General features: G+C 41.7%; 1 protein-coding gene across 6 annotated transcripts in view; it reads right to left on the bottom strand.

Moving 5' to 3' along the window:
* Nucleotides 1-864: 864 nt before the first annotated feature.
* SLC37A1 (solute carrier family 37 member 1) overlaps nucleotides 865-21,695 on the bottom strand; it is a 41,258-nt gene continuing 20,427 nt past the window's right edge. For all 6 annotated transcript variants that reach the window (XM_064472365.1, XM_064472387.1, XM_064472349.1 and 3 more), the window contains 11 exons: nucleotides 21,302-21,385; nucleotides 17,581-17,712; nucleotides 14,219-14,309; nucleotides 12,672-12,734; nucleotides 9,133-9,218; nucleotides 8,443-8,491; nucleotides 7,544-7,617; nucleotides 5,973-6,051; nucleotides 5,304-5,401; nucleotides 2,879-2,931; nucleotides 865-2,260 (listed from right to left, as the gene is read on the bottom strand). In XM_064472365.1, coding sequence (XP_064328435.1) covers nucleotides 2,245-2,260; nucleotides 2,879-2,931; nucleotides 5,304-5,401; nucleotides 5,973-6,051; nucleotides 7,544-7,617; nucleotides 8,443-8,491; nucleotides 9,133-9,218; nucleotides 12,672-12,734; nucleotides 14,219-14,309; nucleotides 17,581-17,712; nucleotides 21,302-21,385 — 825 coding nt within the window. In that variant the 3' untranslated portion in view covers nucleotides 865-2,244. The remainder of the gene's footprint in view (nucleotides 2,261-2,878; nucleotides 2,932-5,303; nucleotides 5,402-5,972; nucleotides 6,052-7,543; nucleotides 7,618-8,442; nucleotides 8,492-9,132; nucleotides 9,219-12,671; nucleotides 12,735-14,218; nucleotides 14,310-17,580; nucleotides 17,713-21,301; nucleotides 21,386-21,695) is intronic.

Raw genomic sequence — 21,695 nt, 5'->3', positions numbered from 1 at the left:
GCAACTGTTAAATACAACTGAAAGCATTTTAAACCAAGACTTCTTCCCATAGGGGACAGCCTCCCAAAATCTGAGTGCAGCAGAGTTGAAGAATTTATACGGTTTTAATAAAATACTTTGCAGCTTTACATACCTTTTTGTGGGGAAGGGATTGACATGTTCAGCTAAAGTAGTCCTCCGTGCCTCCCTTCTCACACAGCCATTGAAGTTGTGCCAGTACAGCTGGTTTGGGCTTGCAATGTTATTTTTTCCCCCATCAGAGGCTAGATCAGTCCCCTGGTCTGGGTAGGAGTCCCCCAAAGCCAGCATGGCTGAGCGAGGGGCAGTGTGCCACGCCACCAGGACGGAAGTCCTTTCAAGTAACATTGCTGCAGAGTTCTGTTGCATTTAACTACAGTCTAAAGCCCAAACACAGCACAGATTTACGAATGCCCACGTTGAGTATCCCCACTGGTCTCTACAGGTTTACTCAAAATATATGAAGTTAACCACTCATCTATGCAATCGCAGGTTCAGGGCCTACATAGAGCATTCATCTGCAAGGACTTTGGTACCCTCCTCAGGTCTTTGTGGGACTGAGATCTTCCATGTATCTCTGTTCAGCAAAACTGTTAAAAATGAACACATTCTTACACTTTTCTAGTCAAGCATAAAGCACGTGCTGAATCAAATCAGTGAAATAACTCATCAAAGACTGAACAATTACAAAACAGCCTGGAAAGTAAGTGTTCTGCTGGTACATGAAACAGAACACAAGCACCTGGTGAGACATTACTCCATGTTTTGCCAGACTATTTTAGAAAGTGCTGTTTTGTTAATGGAGTGTAGAAACTACTGCATTGTTGCACAAAACTTAGAGCATAGTTCAGAACAAGACATATGCCTAGAGCTTTAATACATACAGTTAAGAATAATACACAGTTTAAATTAACTAGCCTTCATGATCTAAGTATAAACACCTCATACAAAAAAAATTCCTTTTTAGTATGTACATCTTAAAAAAAAATCACAGAAACATCTATTTCACAAAGGAGAGCTGTACAAAGAAATGATATGTTTTGAAGACATTAAACCATCTATTTGCTGGGTTACACTAGTTACTGAAATGTTCTCTTACAACCTACCACCAAGGTAATTTTTCTTTTCTGATATTTTGACTCCAAATCTGAAATACAGAGCCACTTGAAATTAGCCACTTGGAAGAGATTTTGGATTATTAAGGCCCTGATCTGACAATAACTTCCACGTGTACACACCAGCACCGAAATCAGGGAGTACCCAACAAAGAGCACTCTGGCACTGGGCACTAAAGCAGCTCATCTGTTGAATCCAGTAGTGCTAAAGTATGACAGCTCTCAGTTCTCTGCTACCCCAAAGGAACAACCTCTCATTTCAACCCAGCCTAGAGGAGCAGCACAGCAATTATGTGATGCTTGCACCACCAGTTTACAATGCCCTGAAAATGATTAGAGCTCCCCCACTGAAAATTCTGACTCATAATCTACTTTCTGTTGCTTAGGACTCCTTTTTGCACAACCCTAACTGAGGACTAACATCCATCCGGAGAGTCTGTGAAGACTGCTAACTGTGGTACGCTCCAACAGTAAATTCCATTTCATTACCTACCAAAAGGCTGGATGATGTTGTCCCTGGGATTAGAAGTAGTACTGTAGTTAAAAACTAATAATATGGTGAGGTGGTTATTGTCTGAGCAGCTTCAAAACACTAATAGCAGTGCAGCTTAATAATCAGCTAGTATTGTCCTCAACGAAGTGATGCCCTCGATGTGCGCAAGATGACGAAAGGGATATGTACTTTGCCCACTGACACTGGGACTTTTCACTGCTAGACTGTTATGATTTCAACTTCCTTCTGCTCTAGCTTTCACTTGTTTTTGGAAAATACACAGTTTGGCATTTTAATAAAAAACATCCTATCAAAAGAAATAAAAAGGCACTTGGTATTTCTCTTTGGCTCAGTTGAGGCGCGCTGCTAAAACCTTCCCAAAGTTCCTGTCTCTTCATCTGATGAATAGTTGCCATCTTGAGGTACTTATTCATGTGCAAAAATAAGAGCTTCAGGGATTTACCAGTTGCATTTCTCACGTTGCTTCCAGTAAACGTGCAAAGTTCTTCACCAAACAGAATCTCTTATAATATAGAATGATGCATTCCACAAAGGTTTTTTTTCAGGGAAGAGCTCTGATCACTGATGCAGTCCTTATTTCAAATGTGGTCGCGCAGCTCAGTGTTCTTTAAACCTGGAAAAGAACAGCAACCAGGCAGGAAAAGTTGAGGTGTGAGGCATAACACCCACTAACTTCAAAATGCAGCATCCATCCCTCCCTTGCCATGCATTTTTCTATCCTCTGTCCATTTTATTTCTCCAAAACTACAACCAAGGGGCTCAACTTAGGTTTTGCATATGCAAGTATAACCCCACTGATTCAGTGGATTTTTTTCCCTCAATTCAAAACACTAAATTCAGGGTCACCTTTTCCTTTAAAGAGACCTTTTGAAAGAAGTTACATTTGAAACTATTAATAAACACAGAGTAAGCAATCGAGTAGCTTCTTATTCCCCACGTGCACGCTCCGTGATGAAACCCAGGAAGATCACATATTTGGGAAAAACCAAACCATAACCAAGAGACTGTGACAGAGATGTGTTTTCAGATACTTTTCAAAATTAGATGTTCTGAAAGAAAAATATGCATGAAAACACCAAACTGAGATACCTCTTTTGAAGCAAAGTTAGAACAGAAATGGACATACAGAAACCTTAACACATTCAGTCTACATCTAGGCATTAGGGGGCAAAGGTTCAGTAACATGTTTTTAAGCTGTTATTAGAGAGCAACAGCCATGCATAACACTTACAGCGTATGATCTGCATTACACCAAAGTTCCTTCTGAATAAGACGGAGTAAGAACTGTAAAAAAGTCACAGTATCTGTGTTAATATCTATACAGATACACAAATAAACTAAGCTTCAGGATAAGATGTTCACTGTTATTCGAAAAGTTCATAATTTGAAACATTACTCTGTCAAAAAAAAAAAAAAAAAGACTTACAGATGCTCAGTCGAAGTTTGGAAGAGGAGTTTTTGCAATGAACAGGCAAGAGGAAAATAATTTCCTTTTCGCAACTGAGAGACCCATTTCTTCGTAAAAACCAGAACGGCTCTCCGAAGTTACATTACCAGCAGACGTCTAAAGAAGCCAGCAGAGGGAACCCAAGACTTCAAGAGAACATGGCAGATAGAAATTTTGGAGCATAAAAGTATTCTAGCTGGTGTTCTGAAAAACAACTCTGTGTGTGAAAAGCTTTAATCACACAATTAATCAAGGCGAGTAAAGTCAGACGTGTTTTGACTGCGCAGGATCAGGACTTTCTCGTGCACTTTAAAAGGGGTGCTTCGATAGTACTGTGAAAACTGAGTTTACAAATAAAATTTGACGATCCCCACATACATTAAAGACAGAATTAGAAATTCCAGGGTTCCTCACTGTTACTGGTTTCCTTATCCTCAGGGTCTCACTGTTATAAATGGAAGTTTCTTCACTATTGTAAGTATTGGTGTTTTAACAAGTTAAACCTAACATCAGAGGTATGGCAGTGGCCAAGAGTGACTGAACTGAATACCCTGTAAGAGGCTAAAGCCCCTCCAGATATCTTTGGAGAAATAACATTTGAACACAAGCATCTATATGTTGTACTGCAAAGAACAGGAAAAGCAGAACAAGAATTACAAAACCCAGGATTTATTACAACAGCACAGAGTCAATCCTCTCAAAAACAGAGCTTTACAAAGGCATTTTAACTGATGCTACAAAGAAATGTGGGATTTTTTCACTTGGTTTTAATAAATAACTATAAAAGAAAAAAGCAGAGCTTTAAGTCTACTTGGGAAAACTATGACAACCTCCCAAACCTCACTCTGCAGCAAGGAGTACCTAATACTGAAAACAGCACAAATCAGGATTTATAGAGCTGCTGACTACCAGCGGCAACATACTTCAACTATTAACTTACCTAATTCAGTTACTTAGTTTTCTAGAGATTTCACATCTTAAATGTGGGAAAATTTACTTTAGAATTTTGTGTTTTAACTTGAATTTAGGAAAAAAGTCTCAACCGTAATTCAAAGCAAGACTTTCGGCTTTTCCTGTGTCAGGAAAGAGTGGTCTGACACACTCAGCATTAGCTCCTCTGCAGGAGCAAAGAGCTCTCAGTGCAATAGCATGCAGACGCGGGGCTTTGCCTGGGCACAGCCAGTATGGAGGAGGGAGTATTTCTGAAGTGTTTCGCAGTCACCCTGCCCTTTCATGACCACTTCTACCCAGGACTTTAAAAGGAGAAGACAAGGAGGTGACACTTCAGGACATCTCTGAGGTAGTCATCACAGCATTCTGCTCTGCTGGAGAACAAAGCTGGTACAGACACCTGCCAGGAAAATCTGTAACAAACGCAAAAATTTAACCTACAGGCTAACCTACAGGTGGGTGCAACAAGATGGACTTCAAAGGTACAGCAAGACTCGCCTGGCCTTATCTCGTGTCTTCTTTGGTCTTTAAAAGCAAAGCAGGGCAAGCCAGAAGTGGAAAAAAAAGCCAAACCCAAACCAAACCAACAACATAAAAGTCAAAACAAAACAAAAAACCCAAACCCTTTTCAGATCTTCCTATCAATTATACAGTATCTCAGTCAGGAGAAAAAAGGAAAATGGATGTGCTTTGTACCAAGCCACCACATGTGTGCTGCACTCCTTTTCACTAAACATCTGCTTCTGGTTACTGTCAAAAGTTAGGACGCCAGTTTTTCATCTAACCTAGTACTGCAGTTTTAGAGCCCATCTGGAAAATGTGATGTATTAACTTTCAACAGCTTCATTACCACAGTGCTTTTGGTGATACAGCAATGTAGCAAAACATTTGTTACCGCTTCGCCAAACCAGCTTTAAAGAAAACAGAAGTAATTCTTCCATGAGTGGAATCTGAGGCATCTTCTAGGTCTATATATGAAGGTTTACTTACAATTATGCCTGCTGTAAACTGCTCAGCCAGCAATTAACAGATGTGTGTTTCCTCAAGAACTGAAGTGCATTGGAACTAATCTGTTCTTTTGATTAAAATTAGATGGGAATTTCGAAGTGAGCAAATTTGCTCTTTAATTGAAAATTTCCTACACAATTGGAAGTTTCTTTTAAGATGGAGTACTGAAATTGCAAAAGGAAAATTTGCATTTTGAGATAGTTTAGCACAAAGGAAATACACAGCAACTAAATAGTAATTTTAGACTTACTAGCAAGGCACATGCATCTGCCACCATGAGCATGTAAAACACGTTGTTCCAACCAGATGGGGAAATAAGACCAGCTAAGAGAGGCCCCAAAGCCGCACCTAAAATATGATATTGATATTGTCAGAATAATGCAATGTAAGAATTACTATGGTGAAAGATAGTTTTTCTGAGTTAGAATATAATTTTCTCCACGTAGTTAACTCAGTATTACCCTATGTATTAAAAGCTCCCAGAAAGTGCAAAACATTACTGGTACAGCTGCAAGCCAATGGGAAACCTAAAACAGTGGAAGCTGGAAAACTGGGAATTTCAGAAATGCCTGCCTTTGGCTCAACAAAATGCCCATCCAGTATTAAGCTGAATCCTACTCGATTTTCCCTTCCACTTACCAGTGCGGAAGGCATGAATAAAATATCCCTGATCTCAGAAACAGCCCAATAGCACCTACTTCTGCTATCTGTGCCCACTATCAGTCTATCATCCTCTTCCTTCCTCTCTCCCTCAGGTGCTGGACCATTGGAGAGGTTTTAGGCTAAGTTTGCTCTGCTCCCCATTTCCAAAGCTGTACCAAGTCCTGGTAAATGTGAACTGGAGAGAGCCTAGTTTCTCAAAGATCCGTTGTTTTAACCCACCACAGCTCAGGCAGCCCTCCTTACAGCTCTGGCTTACCTACAGATCCTGTTCCATCGATGATCGCTGTCACTGTGGACAAGGCTCTTGCATTCCCTTTCAGGCTTTTATGGGTACCCTGAAGTGACAAAGACTGCTTAGACCCATGCTGAGCTGAACTCCAAAGAAGTCTTTGCAACCTCATCTAGCTCAGATCCCTCCACATTAGATGTGCATTGCAAAGATGCTTTAAATATCCTAACTCAGACCCTTCTATTGCTACTTAAAGAAGCCTTCTACCCCATCAACTTGTTGCCTACAGGGTTCTTATTTATTAAGTCATGTTATGTAAACCACAGGAGCCAAGAACCTTCCTGTTCTGCACTGCAGATTCAAGCAACAAGGATGACACTTCAGCTTTGCATTATGCTGCAAGGCTGTTTCCACAGCCCTCTTTTCCCCTGCTAATACAGCTAAGCTCTGTGGAACAAACACACACACACACACAAAAAATATCACTGCTGCAACAGGTATACCAGTGTACCAGATATATACTGAAATGCTAATTCAGAGAATTCTTGAACCAAAAGAAGCTGTTAGTCCCAATTTTAGAAGCCAGGTCTTCAGAACAAAACAACTGATAAAGGGAGTGACTTAATAGAAAGAAAGAAAAACTGAATAGTTTAGAAAACTGCTAAGACAGACAGTCCTTTATCTCCAGTACACTGAGGAGAATACAGTCAGGTAAACAGTGTTTTACATTTGCTTGACTGCCAGCATCCTAGGAACTGGTTGGCAGTTTCAACCCTCTTCCTGAGGGCTGGGTAGGGATCTTGCAATATCAGGCCCCAATTTCTAGCTAGCAGTCCCTTCAACAAGGCTAAGGATAAAATGGGCAATGTATGATGACCTCCTTTGTCTTGCCAAGACCACCAGGCCAAGGACAGGACTCCAGAGAACATTTTGAGATTTCTGTCCTGCTCCTCTTCCTAGATTTAAAGCATTTGTTGTTAGAGGAGTTTTGCCTCTTGCTTGGTGCCTTAAGGAGTGAAGACCTTTGAAAGCAACCTTCCAAAGCCTATCTAATTAAAGGTACCAGGGTCAATGTTTTCACATGGCATTTGTGACTGACCGACCTGATCCAGCTGGAAGTGCTGGCAACCCGAGCAACAGTACAAGAAATTGCAGAGGGTAGCATGGACAAAAGTAAGGGTATGTGCCATGTATAGCTTTCCACACGGATGAGAATTATGTCTCCAGCTCATCCCTCACACAGACATAGCCCCTCCCCTCATTTAAAGAAGGAAAGTATAAAAGGGGAGAAGGCACCTGTACAAAGACTTGACCTGCATGCAACCTTCAATTCACCTTGGACTGTCATCTACAAGATTTTGACTGTCTTGTTGTAGGCAAGAATAATTTAGAAGCCTCTCACAAGCATGGTACTCATTCATACTAATATACAAACTCTAAAACAATCTCAATGACTGAGTTCACCACTGCCTATCCAGCTCCTTATCCCTCTACTGTGGGTCAACACAGCCCTTTCACTGACAACCCTGAAGATGTCAAAGGGCTCTCTCTGGAGGCCAAAGTTGCTACTCTGGAAGCAGAGGGGAAGCCAAACTCACCAAGTCGGCAGAGACAGCAGTGGTGATCAGCGCATAAGGGCCATTCACCAGGGCACCACTGATAAGCAGCATCACTGTTGCAAGTGAGACAAAATGGAAAATGTGAATTGCTTGAATGATTGTTAACCATAGCAACAGGAGACATCATAACCTGTGGTTCTCAAGTAGTTTAATCCTTCCTTGGCTTCCCTGTCCCCATTAGAGATTGAGACAGGAGGAAAAGCAACATATATTTGTATCTCCCTGCAATGCTTACTCCATGACATGAATTCTCAACTAAGAGGAGACAGGGCTGAGTCAAAAGGCACTTCCCACTGGTAGGTCAGAGAAAGGGAGAAGTCTGACCAAAGTGACCATACGAGCAGGAGATGCTCACAGGGACCCACCCATAAACCCCTTCTCTGCTTGTATAGCACCAAGCACCAGAGGTGCTTAACAAGGTCTTTAGGTAGATGAGACACTACTGACAGCGCTTGTGTTTCAAATTCTGTTCTGAGGTAACAGAAAGACACAAGTTAATTCAGACTAAGCATGTTACGTTAATGCTGCTGTTAACTTTTAACTACAAGTAGTCTTTAAACACCTCTGACATTGGGCATAGAGCATATAATAAAGCCTGTGCTGATGCAACAAGCTCCAGAAAGATGACTAATGATATTAACTTTAAATTATTTTGATATTTGATTAATGATAAATCGCTGTTCTCATGCCACCCCTTACTTGCTTCCCAACCCACTTCCTTACCCTATAAAAAGCCTGCAACACAAAGTATAGGGAATTTGATTCCATACTTCCTCCTCTCAGGGAAAAATAAAATAAAAAGAAGAAAAAAAAAGAAAGCATCCAAGGATCATAAAGTTCACATAAAGCCAGGCAGAAAATAACTTAAAAATACTCACCTACAGTAGCCTCAAGGCCCATTTTACTGACTGCAGAGAACATGTACAACTGTAAAGATGAAGAACCCAAACATGTTGAATAGCAGCATATGTACTAATCTTAGGTTCCCTATTTCCCCCATGCTAACTAAAAAAACATCGTAGTTGGGATTATGTGAAAGCTAGTTCCTAGGTTTTACTAAACCACAGCAGGATGGTGGTTTGATTAGACAAAGGAGGGAAATAAGGGATGTACTCCTATTCTTCAGTATGTCCTTTCAGAAGAAAGGGCTGTGCTATGAGACCACTCAATTTTAAACTCTCAAATTGCCAGCTTCAACACAGCACAGAATACAGTTCACAAAAGAATCAACACTTAAAGAAAAAATGCGCTTCATATACCCAACTGCTAGTTTACTAATAGTTAGAGCATAGAAATTTTAGCCTTTGAGCAGCTAAAATTCTGGCCAGAACAAACACCCAACAGTGATAAAATTTCCATATAGTCCTGTAACAAGCAATGCACTAGACTTGTTTGCTTGTTTACAAGGAGGCCCAACACCTATACTTGCTCACATACTCAGCTGTTCACGCCAGCTTTTAACCTGGCCTGAACTCTTTATATCAAGTTAGAAGATGCTGTTTCCAGATCTTCCCAAGGAATGCTGTCAAAGTCTCAGCTGCAGCTGTAAGAGAGGGGCAAACTCTTACTGTGGGTGCTGCAAGCAATAACATCATTCCACAGGTTGATGCCCTCTTCTCCAGCCTGTCTGAAACAAGGCCTGCCAAAATTCCACCTGAAAGAAGAGACAGGTGTGTGAGGAAAACATCCTGTGCATGCTTTACACAAAAGATATCGGTTATACTTAATGAAACCCAACCCAGACTAAAACAATAGGATGTGACTTTTAATGTACAGTTATACACAGCAGCACAGAGCATGAGGCGGACAACATAATTCACACTTAGTAATATCTTTATTAATCCAACCAATTTTGACTTGGAAGATAACAGAAGCAGACAGCTGTTCTTCCCCATTTTTTATGTCAACCAAATATCCAGGATGACAGGGTGGAACAGAGATGGAAGAAATATTTAGAAATCATTGTTGTTCTGCTTTTGAATGCAAAAAGCCTTTTCACCAGGTGCCACATGGCCCCACTGCTAGCACTCTGGAATCCAGCTGTGCCCAGCTGCTCCCTGGTCTCAACTCCTCACACTGCAACAATAAACTTGGCTCTCAAGTGCTCTGTCCACATCACACTGCAACCAGGGGAAACGAGCTATTCTAGTTCTTGGGGCAAATATTTGCTTTTCTCTCCAGGCAGTCACTCCAGGCTCTTTACTATTCCCTACTTCTTGTGTTTGCCAATGACTGTACAGAGAAGTACTAATCAGGGTGTGTCGCAGGAGGGGGCTGGAAGGCCTGAGGGCAAGAGCTGTCAAAATTATATAAAGGGAACTTGCTAAGGGGAGAAGGAAAGGAATTTCTCTGTATTCTCCAGATTCCTAAGTATCATGGGGCCTGCCTCTCCCTTCCCAGATGCCCATCTCCAAAGTGCTCACATCCCACTTAAATTTATATTTAAATGCCAGATTGTATTCACAGTGTAATAAGATGCTGCTGAAAGAAGTCACCCACATCTCTAAGGTACTACTAACTCTGGTTCCAGCTGTCTAGGATGATATAAGCAATGAGAAATAGCAAAAGTCACATCCAGCACAAGACTGGAATAGTAACTGCAAAACACCTTGACACCTGCATCTTGAACTATCAGGGTCTACATAGCTCTTGATCCAGTGAAACTTCTCCAGCATGAGCATCATTTTCCAATGGACTGATACAGGGCTTATTTCCATACTGGAACTGGGGGAAGTGGAGGGGGACGATGGGTCACACAAATCAGCTGGGCACCAAGATGCTGCTGATGTTTTATTGTGAGCTATACTGTCTACACTGGCATAAAAATGTAATTATTCAGTGGTCACCTCACAAATTACAAAGGAATAGTCTCATCCTTAGTATTATTACAATCTCCCAATTTTATCACATACAGTTATATGAGGCATGAAGAAAAAAAAACCAAACACCTGTGGCCATTTGCCTCTGCGCCCACAAAAAATACACAACTGTGCAAGCCAGGATAGTTCTGTTATGTTAGAGTGACAAAAGGAAGATATTTTGACAGGTGGCATGACCAAGACACATGGGCCAGAGCTGACAGAGCTAAAAGATTCCATAGTATTTGGCTCTTACAATCTGTACTGGACAATATCATTGGCTCTGTGAGTTGTTCAATTTAAAGATATTTTGATAGGTTTTCAACAACCAACACAGCTCTCAACTTAGTACCTTTACTGCCACACTTCTTCAGTGGACAAAACGCACAAGGACAAATAATATAAGCAAGCTGTGTGTACCACAGCTTTCCCTAAACTGGTCTGATTAAGGATCACAGAACGGTAGGGTGTGGAAGGGACCTCTGGAGATCACCTTGTCCAACCCCCCTGCTTGAGCAGGCACACCCAGAGCAGGGGGCACAGGAATGCATCCAGGCAGGTTTTGAATGTCTCCAGGGAAGGAGACTCCACAACCTCCCTGAGCAGCCTGTGCCCCTGCTCTGGCACCCTCACAGGAAAGAAGTTTTTTCTCATGTTTGAGTGGAACTTCCTGTGTGCCAACTTGTGCCCATTGCCCCTTGTCCTGTCGTTGGGCACCACTGAAAAGAGTCTGGCCCCATCCTCTTGACACCCACCCTTCAGATATTTATAGGTATTGATGAAATTCCCCCTCAGTCTTCTCTTCTCCAGGCTAAACAAGCCTGTCTCTCAGCCTTTCCTCATATGGGAGATGTTCCAGTCCCCTGATTGTCTTCGTAGCTCTCCGCTGGACTTGCTCAAGCAGTTCCCTGTCCTTCTTAAACTGGGGGGCCCAGAACTGGGCACAGCACCCCAAATGTGGTCTCACTAGGGTGGAGTAGAGGGGGAGGATAAACTCCCTCGACCTGCTAGCCACACTTGTTTTAATGCACCCCAGGATACCACTGGCCTTCTTGGCCACAAGGGTACATTCTGGCTCAGGGTCAGCTTGCTGTCCACCAGCACTCCCAGGTCCTTCTCACAGAGCTGCTTTCCAGTAGTTCAGCCCCCAGCCTCTACTGGTGCATGGGGTTGTTCCTTCCCAGGTGTAGGACCTCACACTCGCTTATGCTGAATTTCATGAGGTTCCCCTCCGCCCAGCTCTCCAGCCTGTCCAGGTCTCGTTGGATGTCAGCACAGCCTTCTGGCGTATCAGCTACTCCTCCCAGTTCTATATCACCAGTGAACTTACTGAGGTTACACTCTGTCTTTGGCAGTGATAGGTTAGCGGTTGGACTTGATGATCTTAAGGGTCTTTTCCAACCTTAATGATTCTATCATTCTATGATTCTATCCCTTCATCCAGGTCATTGAGGAATATGTTGAACAGGACTGGACCCAGCACAGACCCCTGGGGAACACCACTAGTGACAGGCCTCCATCCAGACTCTGCTCCATGGATCATGACCCTCTGAGTTCTGTTGTTGAGCCAGTTCTCAATCCACCTCACTGTCCTCTCATCCAACCCACACTTCCTTATCTTGCCTGTGAGGATGTTATGGGTGACAGTACTGAATGCCTTACTGAAGTCAACATGAACAACATCCACTGCTCTCCCTGCATTGATCCAGCCAGTCACACCATCATAGAAAGCTATCAGGTTGGTCAAGCATGATCTCCCCTTGGTGAATCCATGTTGACTACTTCTGATAACCTTCTTGTCCTCCAGGATGAACTGCTCCATCACCTTTCTGGGGATAGAGGTGAGGCTCTCTGGCCTATAGTTTCCCAGGTCCTCCTCCAGTCCTCGGGCACCTCTCCTGTCCTTTCAAAGATGACAGAGAGTGGCTTGGCAAGAACATCCCCCAGCACTCATGGGTGGATCCCATTGGGGCCCATGGATTTGCGAGGATCCAGTTTGCCTAGGGAATCTCTTAACCCAATCCTCCTCAACCAAGGGGAATTCCTCCTTCTCCAGATGTTTTCTCTCTCCTCTGGGGGCTGGGATGCCTGAGGGGCAGCCTTAGTAGTAAACACTGAAGGAAAGGCAGTATTCAGTAACTCTGCCTTCTCTCCATCCTGCGTCACCAGGGCCCCTACCTCATTCAGCAGCAGGCCTATAGTTTCCCCAGTCTTTCTTTGAAGACGTAATATTAATACATAAAACTTACCAAAGATTCCACCCACATCAAACAGTGTAGAAAGGTCCCCAGCTCTTTTGGCATCAAGATGTTCTGGTGACAGAAGAAAAATATTTGTCTCATTTCCAGACTACAAAATGTAGAAATCGCAACACAGACTTGTCATGCTAGGATAAAGGCATCTAACGGCAGTATTGTTTGTTCACAGGAATAAGCTACCATAAGCTGTCACTGTATATGACAAACAAGAAAGTATCATAATTGGGTATTCAGGGGTACAGTCTTTTGAATGCAATTACACTCACGGCAGGACATTTTAACACCTTAACTACAGAAGCAGTCCAGCCAGCTGTTGATTTTTAAAGTCTGGACTAACAATATTCCCATTCGTGAAGTGCCACAGATTCATAAACAGTTAACAAATGCTCATGAGGCTCTCTACTTTAAAAGCATAATTAGCGTACATTTGGCTCACTTATAGAGCCTCATCCTGGAGGTCTCCATCACATGACCAGTAATATTCTTCATTAAATTATGTCTGGCAACCCTGCTTGGCACAGCATGCACTGTGCAGTTTATGGGGACTACGAAGAGACAGTGACTTCCTTAAGTCTACTGTTTGCCATAGGTACTGTTTGAACATATTTACATTCAGTCTAATGTAGTTACTGATACACTATGGGGTCAGATTCCCAAAAGAACATCACAATGTTGGGAAATTGTCAGTCCTATTGTGTAAAGTATGAGGTTCCAAAAGGAGCCAAATTTCTAAACCCCTTTGGTATTTTTGCTGAAGTCTCTGAAATACATTTGAAAGAGCAGCATGTGCTAAAACAGTGGTGTCAGTGGCACTACCTTACCCTCACCAACACCTGCCACACCCAGCACGGGTGGTACTACTGTGGTAAGTATCATTAACCTTTCCATTGAAAGCACAGGGCTTTTAAGGAGCCCAGTCCTGCAGGAGCTCTGGTTATTTGGAGTCCACACACAACAGCCTTTAGCTATAGGATTTGCAGCTCTGTGTGTTTTCAGAGGGTGTTCAACCTGTCTGTCTCTGTTGGTTGTTACTGCCATACTTGTCCAGCACAGCTTTTGTGTTAGCTGGGGGTTTAAAGGTCACATCATGACTCACAAGAACATGAATTTCTCTCACTAGGGAGAGCTCCTATCTCTTCACTCTACAGCACAAATGAAAAAGCAGTACTGAACAGATAAAGAAGCTCATTTAGATTTTTTTTGCGTACATTTTGATAAGGCACTTTAATCACATAAAAACGTTACTAGAAAGTAAACCTTTCTGATTGGTTTACAAGAGCCAAAGACACAGCATTTATGCTTGGAACTGTTGAAGATAAACCAGATTTTTTTTTTTGTTTCTTTGTTTTGAAAATGCCCTCTCATAATACTGAATTCATAAAACTGAGAAATACATTAGTTGGTGACTTACAATTCTCCTGTTACTGTAGCAAAGATAGCCTATTTTAGAAGCAGTAATGTTTACTTTCTTCCCTCTTTCAAGTTCATATTTCCAGACACTTTGTAGTCATAATTCTGTATCCCCTTACCATACTTACCGACATTCGTGATATAGAGGGGAAGCCAGAAGAGGAAAGTGTAGCTCACCAGCTTTGCAAACAGAAGACAAAGGGAGAACTCTATGACTCCCTGAGAGAATAAAGAAAATAGGAGGTTAGCATCTTGACAGAGGCTGCGATTTGCTTTCAAAGACCATTATGAAAATGGTTTCTAAGAAGAATTTAAGCTTTTCTTTTTCTCTCAAGAATTTCCAAGAAGCATTCTTCCCCTGAGAGCACAAAGCTTACAATCACAGCAGACCATGATATTTTACTTACATGTTTTCTCTCCTCTTAATTGTACTGAATTGACTGAAGAGAGAACACTAAAATTAACAGGAAGGATTTGATACTGTTGGGGACACACACTGCTTATTTTCATCGTTTCAAGAGTTTTTATATAGCATTAGAGCAGGTTTCCAGTGTATTCCAGAGAAACTGGCATCTTTCTGTGTTCTTTAGATCCTTCCTTCAGATGGGTCTAAGATTTCTTCCTTATTGTTTAACTGTTTAGAAAAACCCAGTTAACGAGTATGACACAGTTCAAATCAGTGTGTGGTAAGAGCATGGTACAGACAGGGCATATGCCTATTTAAAATTCTAATTCGTTCCACCCTCTTTCCTGCTGGGTACATGAAAGGTATACTTACTACACAGAGCTGCAGCTAAACTGCCAAATTAACCTATCTTCATTACTCTCACCATCCGATACCTTTTTGTTTGAAACCATATTTCTTAAATCCCTGGTATGGACTACTGCAGGAATCTGTATGAACAACACCCATACACAGCTGGGTCTACTTCACGTACAGCTGTGACCCTTCCCAACAACAGGCAGGAAAAATACCACAGTTACAGAGACTCCAGGTGGCAACACCGATTTTTCTACCTATTACTTCACTTGCCACAGGAAGACAGTTGAGACAAAGGATCAGAGTGGACAGTATGCAGGAGTACAGTGGTTGGGTGCTAGGGATTTCCTCCCCTGTTTTTACACCTGGTCAAAATCAATTTGCATATAATTCTACTTGTGGATCTTACTGAAGCTGCTAGGCTTCAAGCTGAAAGGACAATCAAGGATGATGGTCCCTGACCTAAAGGAAACTTCTGTTCCTTTTCCCAGCAGTCCGAATGTTTGTGCTGTCTGAATCTTCTCAATATAAGCCATACAAGAGATTTAAAATTAAAGCTTTTAAAAACAATGTTGAGGAATGTAAAAGGGAAGCGAAGTTCTGATGCAGAGAAGTGCTTATAAACTCAGCCTGCTATTCCATCCTTAATATCCATGTGCCATTAATTAAGACCAGAAAACTTTTAGAATGGACTTCAGAAGAGAACAGACTATTTCAGTCGGAACGGACCTACAAATATCATCTAGTCCAACTGCCTGACAAATTCAGGGCTGAGCAAAAGTTAAAGCATGTTATTAAGGGCATTATCCAAATGCCTCTTGAACACTGACAGGCTTGGGGCGTCACCACTTCTCTAGGAAGCTTCTTCCAGTGTTTGGTCACCCTCTCAGTAAAGAAATGCTTCCTAATGTCCAGTATAAACCTCCCCTGGCACAGCTTCAAACCATTCCCATGCATCCTGTCAGTGGGTACCAGGGAGAAGAGCTCAGCACCTCCCTCTCCATGTGCTTTCCTCAGGAAGCTCCAGAGAGCAATCAGGTTGCCCCTCAGACTCCTTTTCTTCAAACTAGACAAGTGCAAAGTCATTAGCAGCTCCTCGTAAGACATTCCTTCTGGCCTTTTCACCAGCTTTGTTGCCCTCCTCTGGAAGCATTCAAGGACCTCCACACCCTCCTTAAATTGTGGGGCCCAGAACTGCACACAGCATTCAAGGTGAGGCTGCACCAATGCTGAATACAGCGGGATGGTCACCTCTTTTGACCAGCTGGTTATGCTGTGTTTGATGCACCCCAGGATGCAGTTTGCCCTCTTGGCTGCCAGGGCACACTGCTGATTCCTATTAAGCCTGCTGTCAACCAGCACCCCCAGATCCCTTTCTGCAGGGCTGCTCTCCAGCCACTCCTCTCCCAATTTATACTTGTGCCTGGCATTATTCTGTCCTAGGTGCAGATCCAGCATTGGACTTGTTAAATTTCATCCTGTTAATCATTGCCCAATGCTCTAATCTACCTAGATATCTCTGCAAGGCCTCTTGTCCCTCAAGAGAGCCAACAGCACCTTCCAGCTTGGTATCATCAGCAAACTCGCTAATGGTGCATTCAACTCCTGCATCCACATTGTTGATAAATGTGTTGAACAGAACTGGCCATAGCATTGAACCCTGAGGAACGCTGCTGGTGACCAGTCACCAGCCAGATGTAGCCCCATTCACTGCGACCCTTTGAGCTCTGCCCTTCAGCCTGTTCTTCACTCAGCACATTGTGAACCTGCTCACTTCACAGTTGGCAACTTCTCCAGAAGGATGCCGTGAGGGACAGTATCAAAAGCCTTACTAAAATCCAGAGAAACTGCATCCACTGCCTTCCCTTTGCCCACTAGGCGGGCGACCGTGTCATAGAAGGATATCCAATTAGTTAAACAGGACTTTGCCTTTGTGATCCCATGGTGACTGTGCCTGATGACTGCATGATTCTTCAAATGCCTTTCAGTACTACCAAGTATAATCTTCTCCATAATTTTTCCAGGAACTGAGGTTAGACTAACAGGTGTGTACCTCCCTGGGTCTTCCCTCACGCCCTTTTTGCAGATTGGAATAATAATGGCTAGGTTCCAGTCTGCAGGGGCCTCCCCAGACCTCCAAGACCTTTGGTAGATGATTGAGGGGGGGTCCTGCCATCATATCCACTATTTCCTTCAGTACTCTGGGATGAATCCCATCAGGCCCCGTGGACTTGTGAACATTCAGCTGATACAGCTGGTCCCTTACAATTTTAGTGTCCAGAAATGGAAAGTCACTGCTCCCACATTCATAGTCCTCCAACTCAGGGGACCGGGCAGCCCAGGGTCTATCAATATTGTTAAAGACTGAGAAGAAACACATTTTATATTATAGACTGCTCTAGTCATACTGAGGTGGGGGGAAAAAAGGCACCTTATATGGGTGCTAGAACCTAGATGTTTGTAGTTTCTAAGATGCAACCAATGAGCTTATGCCATCTGCTTACTGGGGATGACAGTACTCTTGTACCTATTTTCACTCCTCCTGAGAGGGGCACACCTTATCTTGTGTACCAGAATCTGCTTTAGCCCATATATACCAGCGCTGCCAATCAAAGCCTGTGATGCAAAGTTAACGTCATCTACCACTCCCTCTAGAACTTCATGGAAATACGAATTTTGAGGCAAAACTTAATTCTTAGAGGAACAGGCAAGAATAGCATGTGTACTCACAGGTATTTGCAGGGCCCCAAGGAAGCTGATAGCTGATGTCCCATGTCTGCTTTCCCCAGTGACCACAGTGCTGGAGTTCAGTGACACACTGCAATTTTCACAGTCAAGAAGTAAATGCTGCATCTCTGGATCCTGCAATTACCCCCAACACCACCATATGAAAAAGAAAGGCACAATGCATCAAAACACATATCAAGAAATCAAATCATTCCAAAATAATTTATAAAAATTATTTTATCACAGAAAGTTAGAGCTTTTAAAGATCTCTTGATTTGGATATACAGTGTATAAAGAGAGAGTAGAGAGTATATACAGGCTATCAGGTGAAACAAGCCTGTTCGTTTATGTCTGAGTGCATACACTCCATTATGGACTCAAGTTTCTGTTCTATTGTGGAACAATTTCAATTCAATGGAGTAAAAGAATTTCCAGTCTTCCCTTACCCCACTACGTAAACGTGATCTAATTAAAACTGAGTACTAAAACACATTTCTGTATAAAAGCATGTATTATTTTCTTTCTGTACAAATATTAAGCCCATTTTTTCACATTCTGTAACATCATCTTATTTAAATGCATCATGATTTAAATACAGGCCATCTTTCCAATTGAATTATGGATACTGAGTGCTTTATGTTAAGCAAGCACTTATTTTTTCACGTCTGTTTCATTTGAGCCTTGCAAGCCACAACTTAGGCAATATTGGTAAACTCCAGGCTTTTCTAAGTTGTGAATTCTGAGTTCTTTTCTAGCCCTAGGAAGGATTTTACTCTAATAATTCCACTGGCTGCTAAGAATACCTGTGTAGCAAGTTATCACTCAACAAGAATGAGCCACCCCATCTAGCCATGAGGATATCTTGTTATTTTTATCCATCTACCACACTGAAGTAAACTCTCAGAATAGAACTGGAAATTTACATCCTACAGCTGTACACAGTAAAAGAAATTTCAGGTATAAATAGTCCTCAGTACTTCTCTTCCAACTAGAAAAAGGACAGGATGTAGCTATCCTCACTTTCAGCTGCTGTGTACTTTTACTAGCTATGGATGTATTCTACATACTATCTTCTTTCTCCCAATTCTTGTGCATTTGAATAAAGCCTCGGTGAAGGATTAAACCTCAAATATATATTTGGCTGTAGGTTAGTAAGGATAAAATGGCAGGCCATTCCATTTCCAGTAGTTATTACAAAGATGAAAACTTTCCAATTAATATTTGGTAAGCTGATAGAGGAAGAAAGCAAAAAAATAATTAAGTGCTGGACAAATTCAACTCTGCAATTTTACACTCAGTGGTTCTAAATAAATTCTGTTTTTAAAGAACTTCATTTAGGAGAAGACACTAGGGAACCGTCTGGGCACCTGAGCCCAGACACTTAGCATAATTTTAGAAGCTACCATGCAGCATCCAAAATATTTGCACAGGATTGGCAGGAGGCAGGGTTTACAGGAGACCCTGCACCCTGATTAACTAGAAGACTGGAAAAACACCTATAGACCTCTGACATGGCACTGTAGACCTATGCTATGGCACATAAGTCACTCCATCATCATTAAGTATTTATCTTCTGAATTACTGGAGCAACTTCAAAATTTGAACTATTTTAATGGCAGCAATTCAAACTACCAGCTATTAACAGGAAAAAGGATGCAATAGGAAAAAAAAAGGCTTAAGCAGTGAAGCTCCCCAGTGGATTAAAAGGAATATGTGTCTAGATAGCATCTTAAGTGAATATCTCTTGCACAATTTGCACAGCAACCCTAACCAGGATTGTCTGAGGTAATGCTGCTCATTTCTCAAACAGGTAGCTCCAAGCCTATTTAAGAGAGGGTTGAATATTGAAGTGGAGGTGTCCAAAGTCCAAACACCTTATTTAGCAACTCATGCTGGAAACGTTTATCAACAATATGGGATTTTTATACTGCACATAGCTAAATGATAAATAAAACCAGCAGTTTGTGATTGGCAGAGATAATGTTCAGCCTTGCCAGCTTGCCATACAGCATGATTAGATGTATGGCAGACTCTTGATCTCCAGGGAAGGATTCATTATCCCTTAATTTTGTGTAATTTTTAATAGGCCAACCTGATATAAGTGGTAATGAACACACATAGGTATTCAGGTCACGCAGCCAAGAACACATTCTGCTTTCAATCACTGCATATCCTGAATATTTGCTGTCTTTTTACAGTAATTGAAGAGCTCAATGAAAAATCAGTAAAAGCTGTCATTCCAGTGTGCTTGGAGAAGACCAGCTCATAAATGCAAAACATCTGTTGTTTATACGGGGGAAAAAAGCTGACTGTGATGGCCAGCTCAGCATAACTGTAACACAACCTCTGTAAGACGGAAAGATGCTCAGCTCCACTTCGACAGGAAAAAGATTAGCTTTTGTCACTGGCAAAAAAAATCAGGGAGGTCCCAAACAGTGATAAACAAGTTGTTTTTTGTTTTTTGTTTTTTATTAATTTCTTCTTAAAGCCTTGTTAGGACTCCACACTACAAACATGTAACCCAGCTGGCCGGGTGGAGAAAATAAAAAAGGGAATATTGACGGTATTGCCAGCAAGTGCCCTCGTGCTTTGTTGTCCGTGTTGTCTCTCTGCCTGCTCACAAGGGAGCACCAGGCAGTGTGAGAGGGGGTACATCTTCCTTGCCCACTTGCTATGGAGACTGCATAGGCTGACAGTGAGGGTGCAATTAGAGTTAGCAGAGTTAGAATAGAAATATTTGTTTACTGATTTGCTGACAATATTTTAATTGTCTTCATGACTTGTCTAAAAACATCTACTGATATATTTGTATCACCTCTCCTTATCTTCCAGTTGTTTGTGAAATAATATTGGCAAGTGGTTTCCAGGCTGGAGGCTGCTCTTGGGCAGCTCAAATGAACACGAATAAACTCAGTACAGGGGGGGTTTAAGGTGGACTGATAAAAAATTATGAGTGAAGTGTTTCCTTAACAAAAATTTCAAAACCTTTTCATCAACACTGATTATTACACCCTGTGAATGCTGATCATTTTCCTATGGGCAAAGGATGAAAAGAACAGGAAGTTTCTATATTCCTGTAGAAGTCTGAAAAGAAGTTAGAAAAAAAGTTATCCTCTCAGGATATGATGTGCCAAGTGTACTGAATACAAATACAAAATTTCAAATGGAAATTTTCAGCTAATGTCCATGACAAGACAAAATGCATTTCTGCCCACAAATGGGCAAATCCAGAATTCAGTTTCCAGTGAGAATTACCAGCACTTACAGTTACAAGTCTTAACCAGGACTTCTGTGAATAATTGCTCATATTTAGAACTCTCTGTCTCCATGTATAATCTTGTAAGTACATACATCTATTACATTAAAAAGGGAGAGAAGTGGGACTGCAAGGAGGTGACAAACATGACAGAAGTAGTTTAAAGATTTCAAAAGGGCTATATTTGAAGTATTTTGCAGTGTGTTACTTTTGCTGGAATTGTATGAAGACCGCAAGTTAAGACCACCTGAGTAAGTACGCCACCTTATTCAGCTGGGTTTGCAGTATTTGTGTTAGATAATGTTTAGTTCCCTTGTCTGAAGCTACATTTGTGTATAGAAAATAGAAGTAGATTTCAGCATAATAAAAGGAAGAACAATCTTTACCAATAGTAAATCTACTGTAAATATTCCATGTGAGCTTTAGGAAGTCTTCTATACTATTTTACAACAATACGTTATACTTTACCTGAGGTTTGCTTGTTTCCTTAGCATTTAAGGTTGGCATCTGGATTCTGAATCGAGATGTACCATTCAGAAAGGTTTTAGAACTCTGAAGAAAAAAAACAAAAGAATAAAAAACAAGTAACAAAAGTGCAGGGGGGGGTTTTGTTAAGGACTACATCAGCGTGAATCATTTCTCTGCAGCCAAAGTCTGAGCATTGTAATGAAACCCCAAATGAAGCATCTTTAATTTAATGACCATGTATTTTTGGTTTTTAAAGTTCATATGCAGACCTATGGCAAAGTACATAAAATGCAATCACAAATACATTTGAAGGCTAGCTTCATACTGGTTTTACACAGAAGCAGCATACTGAGCTCAGAGCACAGTCATGCCATTCTTAACATCTTCAGCTGCT

The sequence above is a fragment of the Phalacrocorax carbo genome, chromosome 1, assembly GCF_963921805.1.
Source record: "Phalacrocorax carbo chromosome 1, bPhaCar2.1, whole genome shotgun sequence".
Taxonomy (NCBI): domain Eukaryota; kingdom Metazoa; phylum Chordata; class Aves; order Suliformes; family Phalacrocoracidae; genus Phalacrocorax; species Phalacrocorax carbo.
The sequence above is the reverse complement of the archived record's forward strand: the minus strand, read 5'-3'. Positions and strand labels throughout refer to the sequence as shown.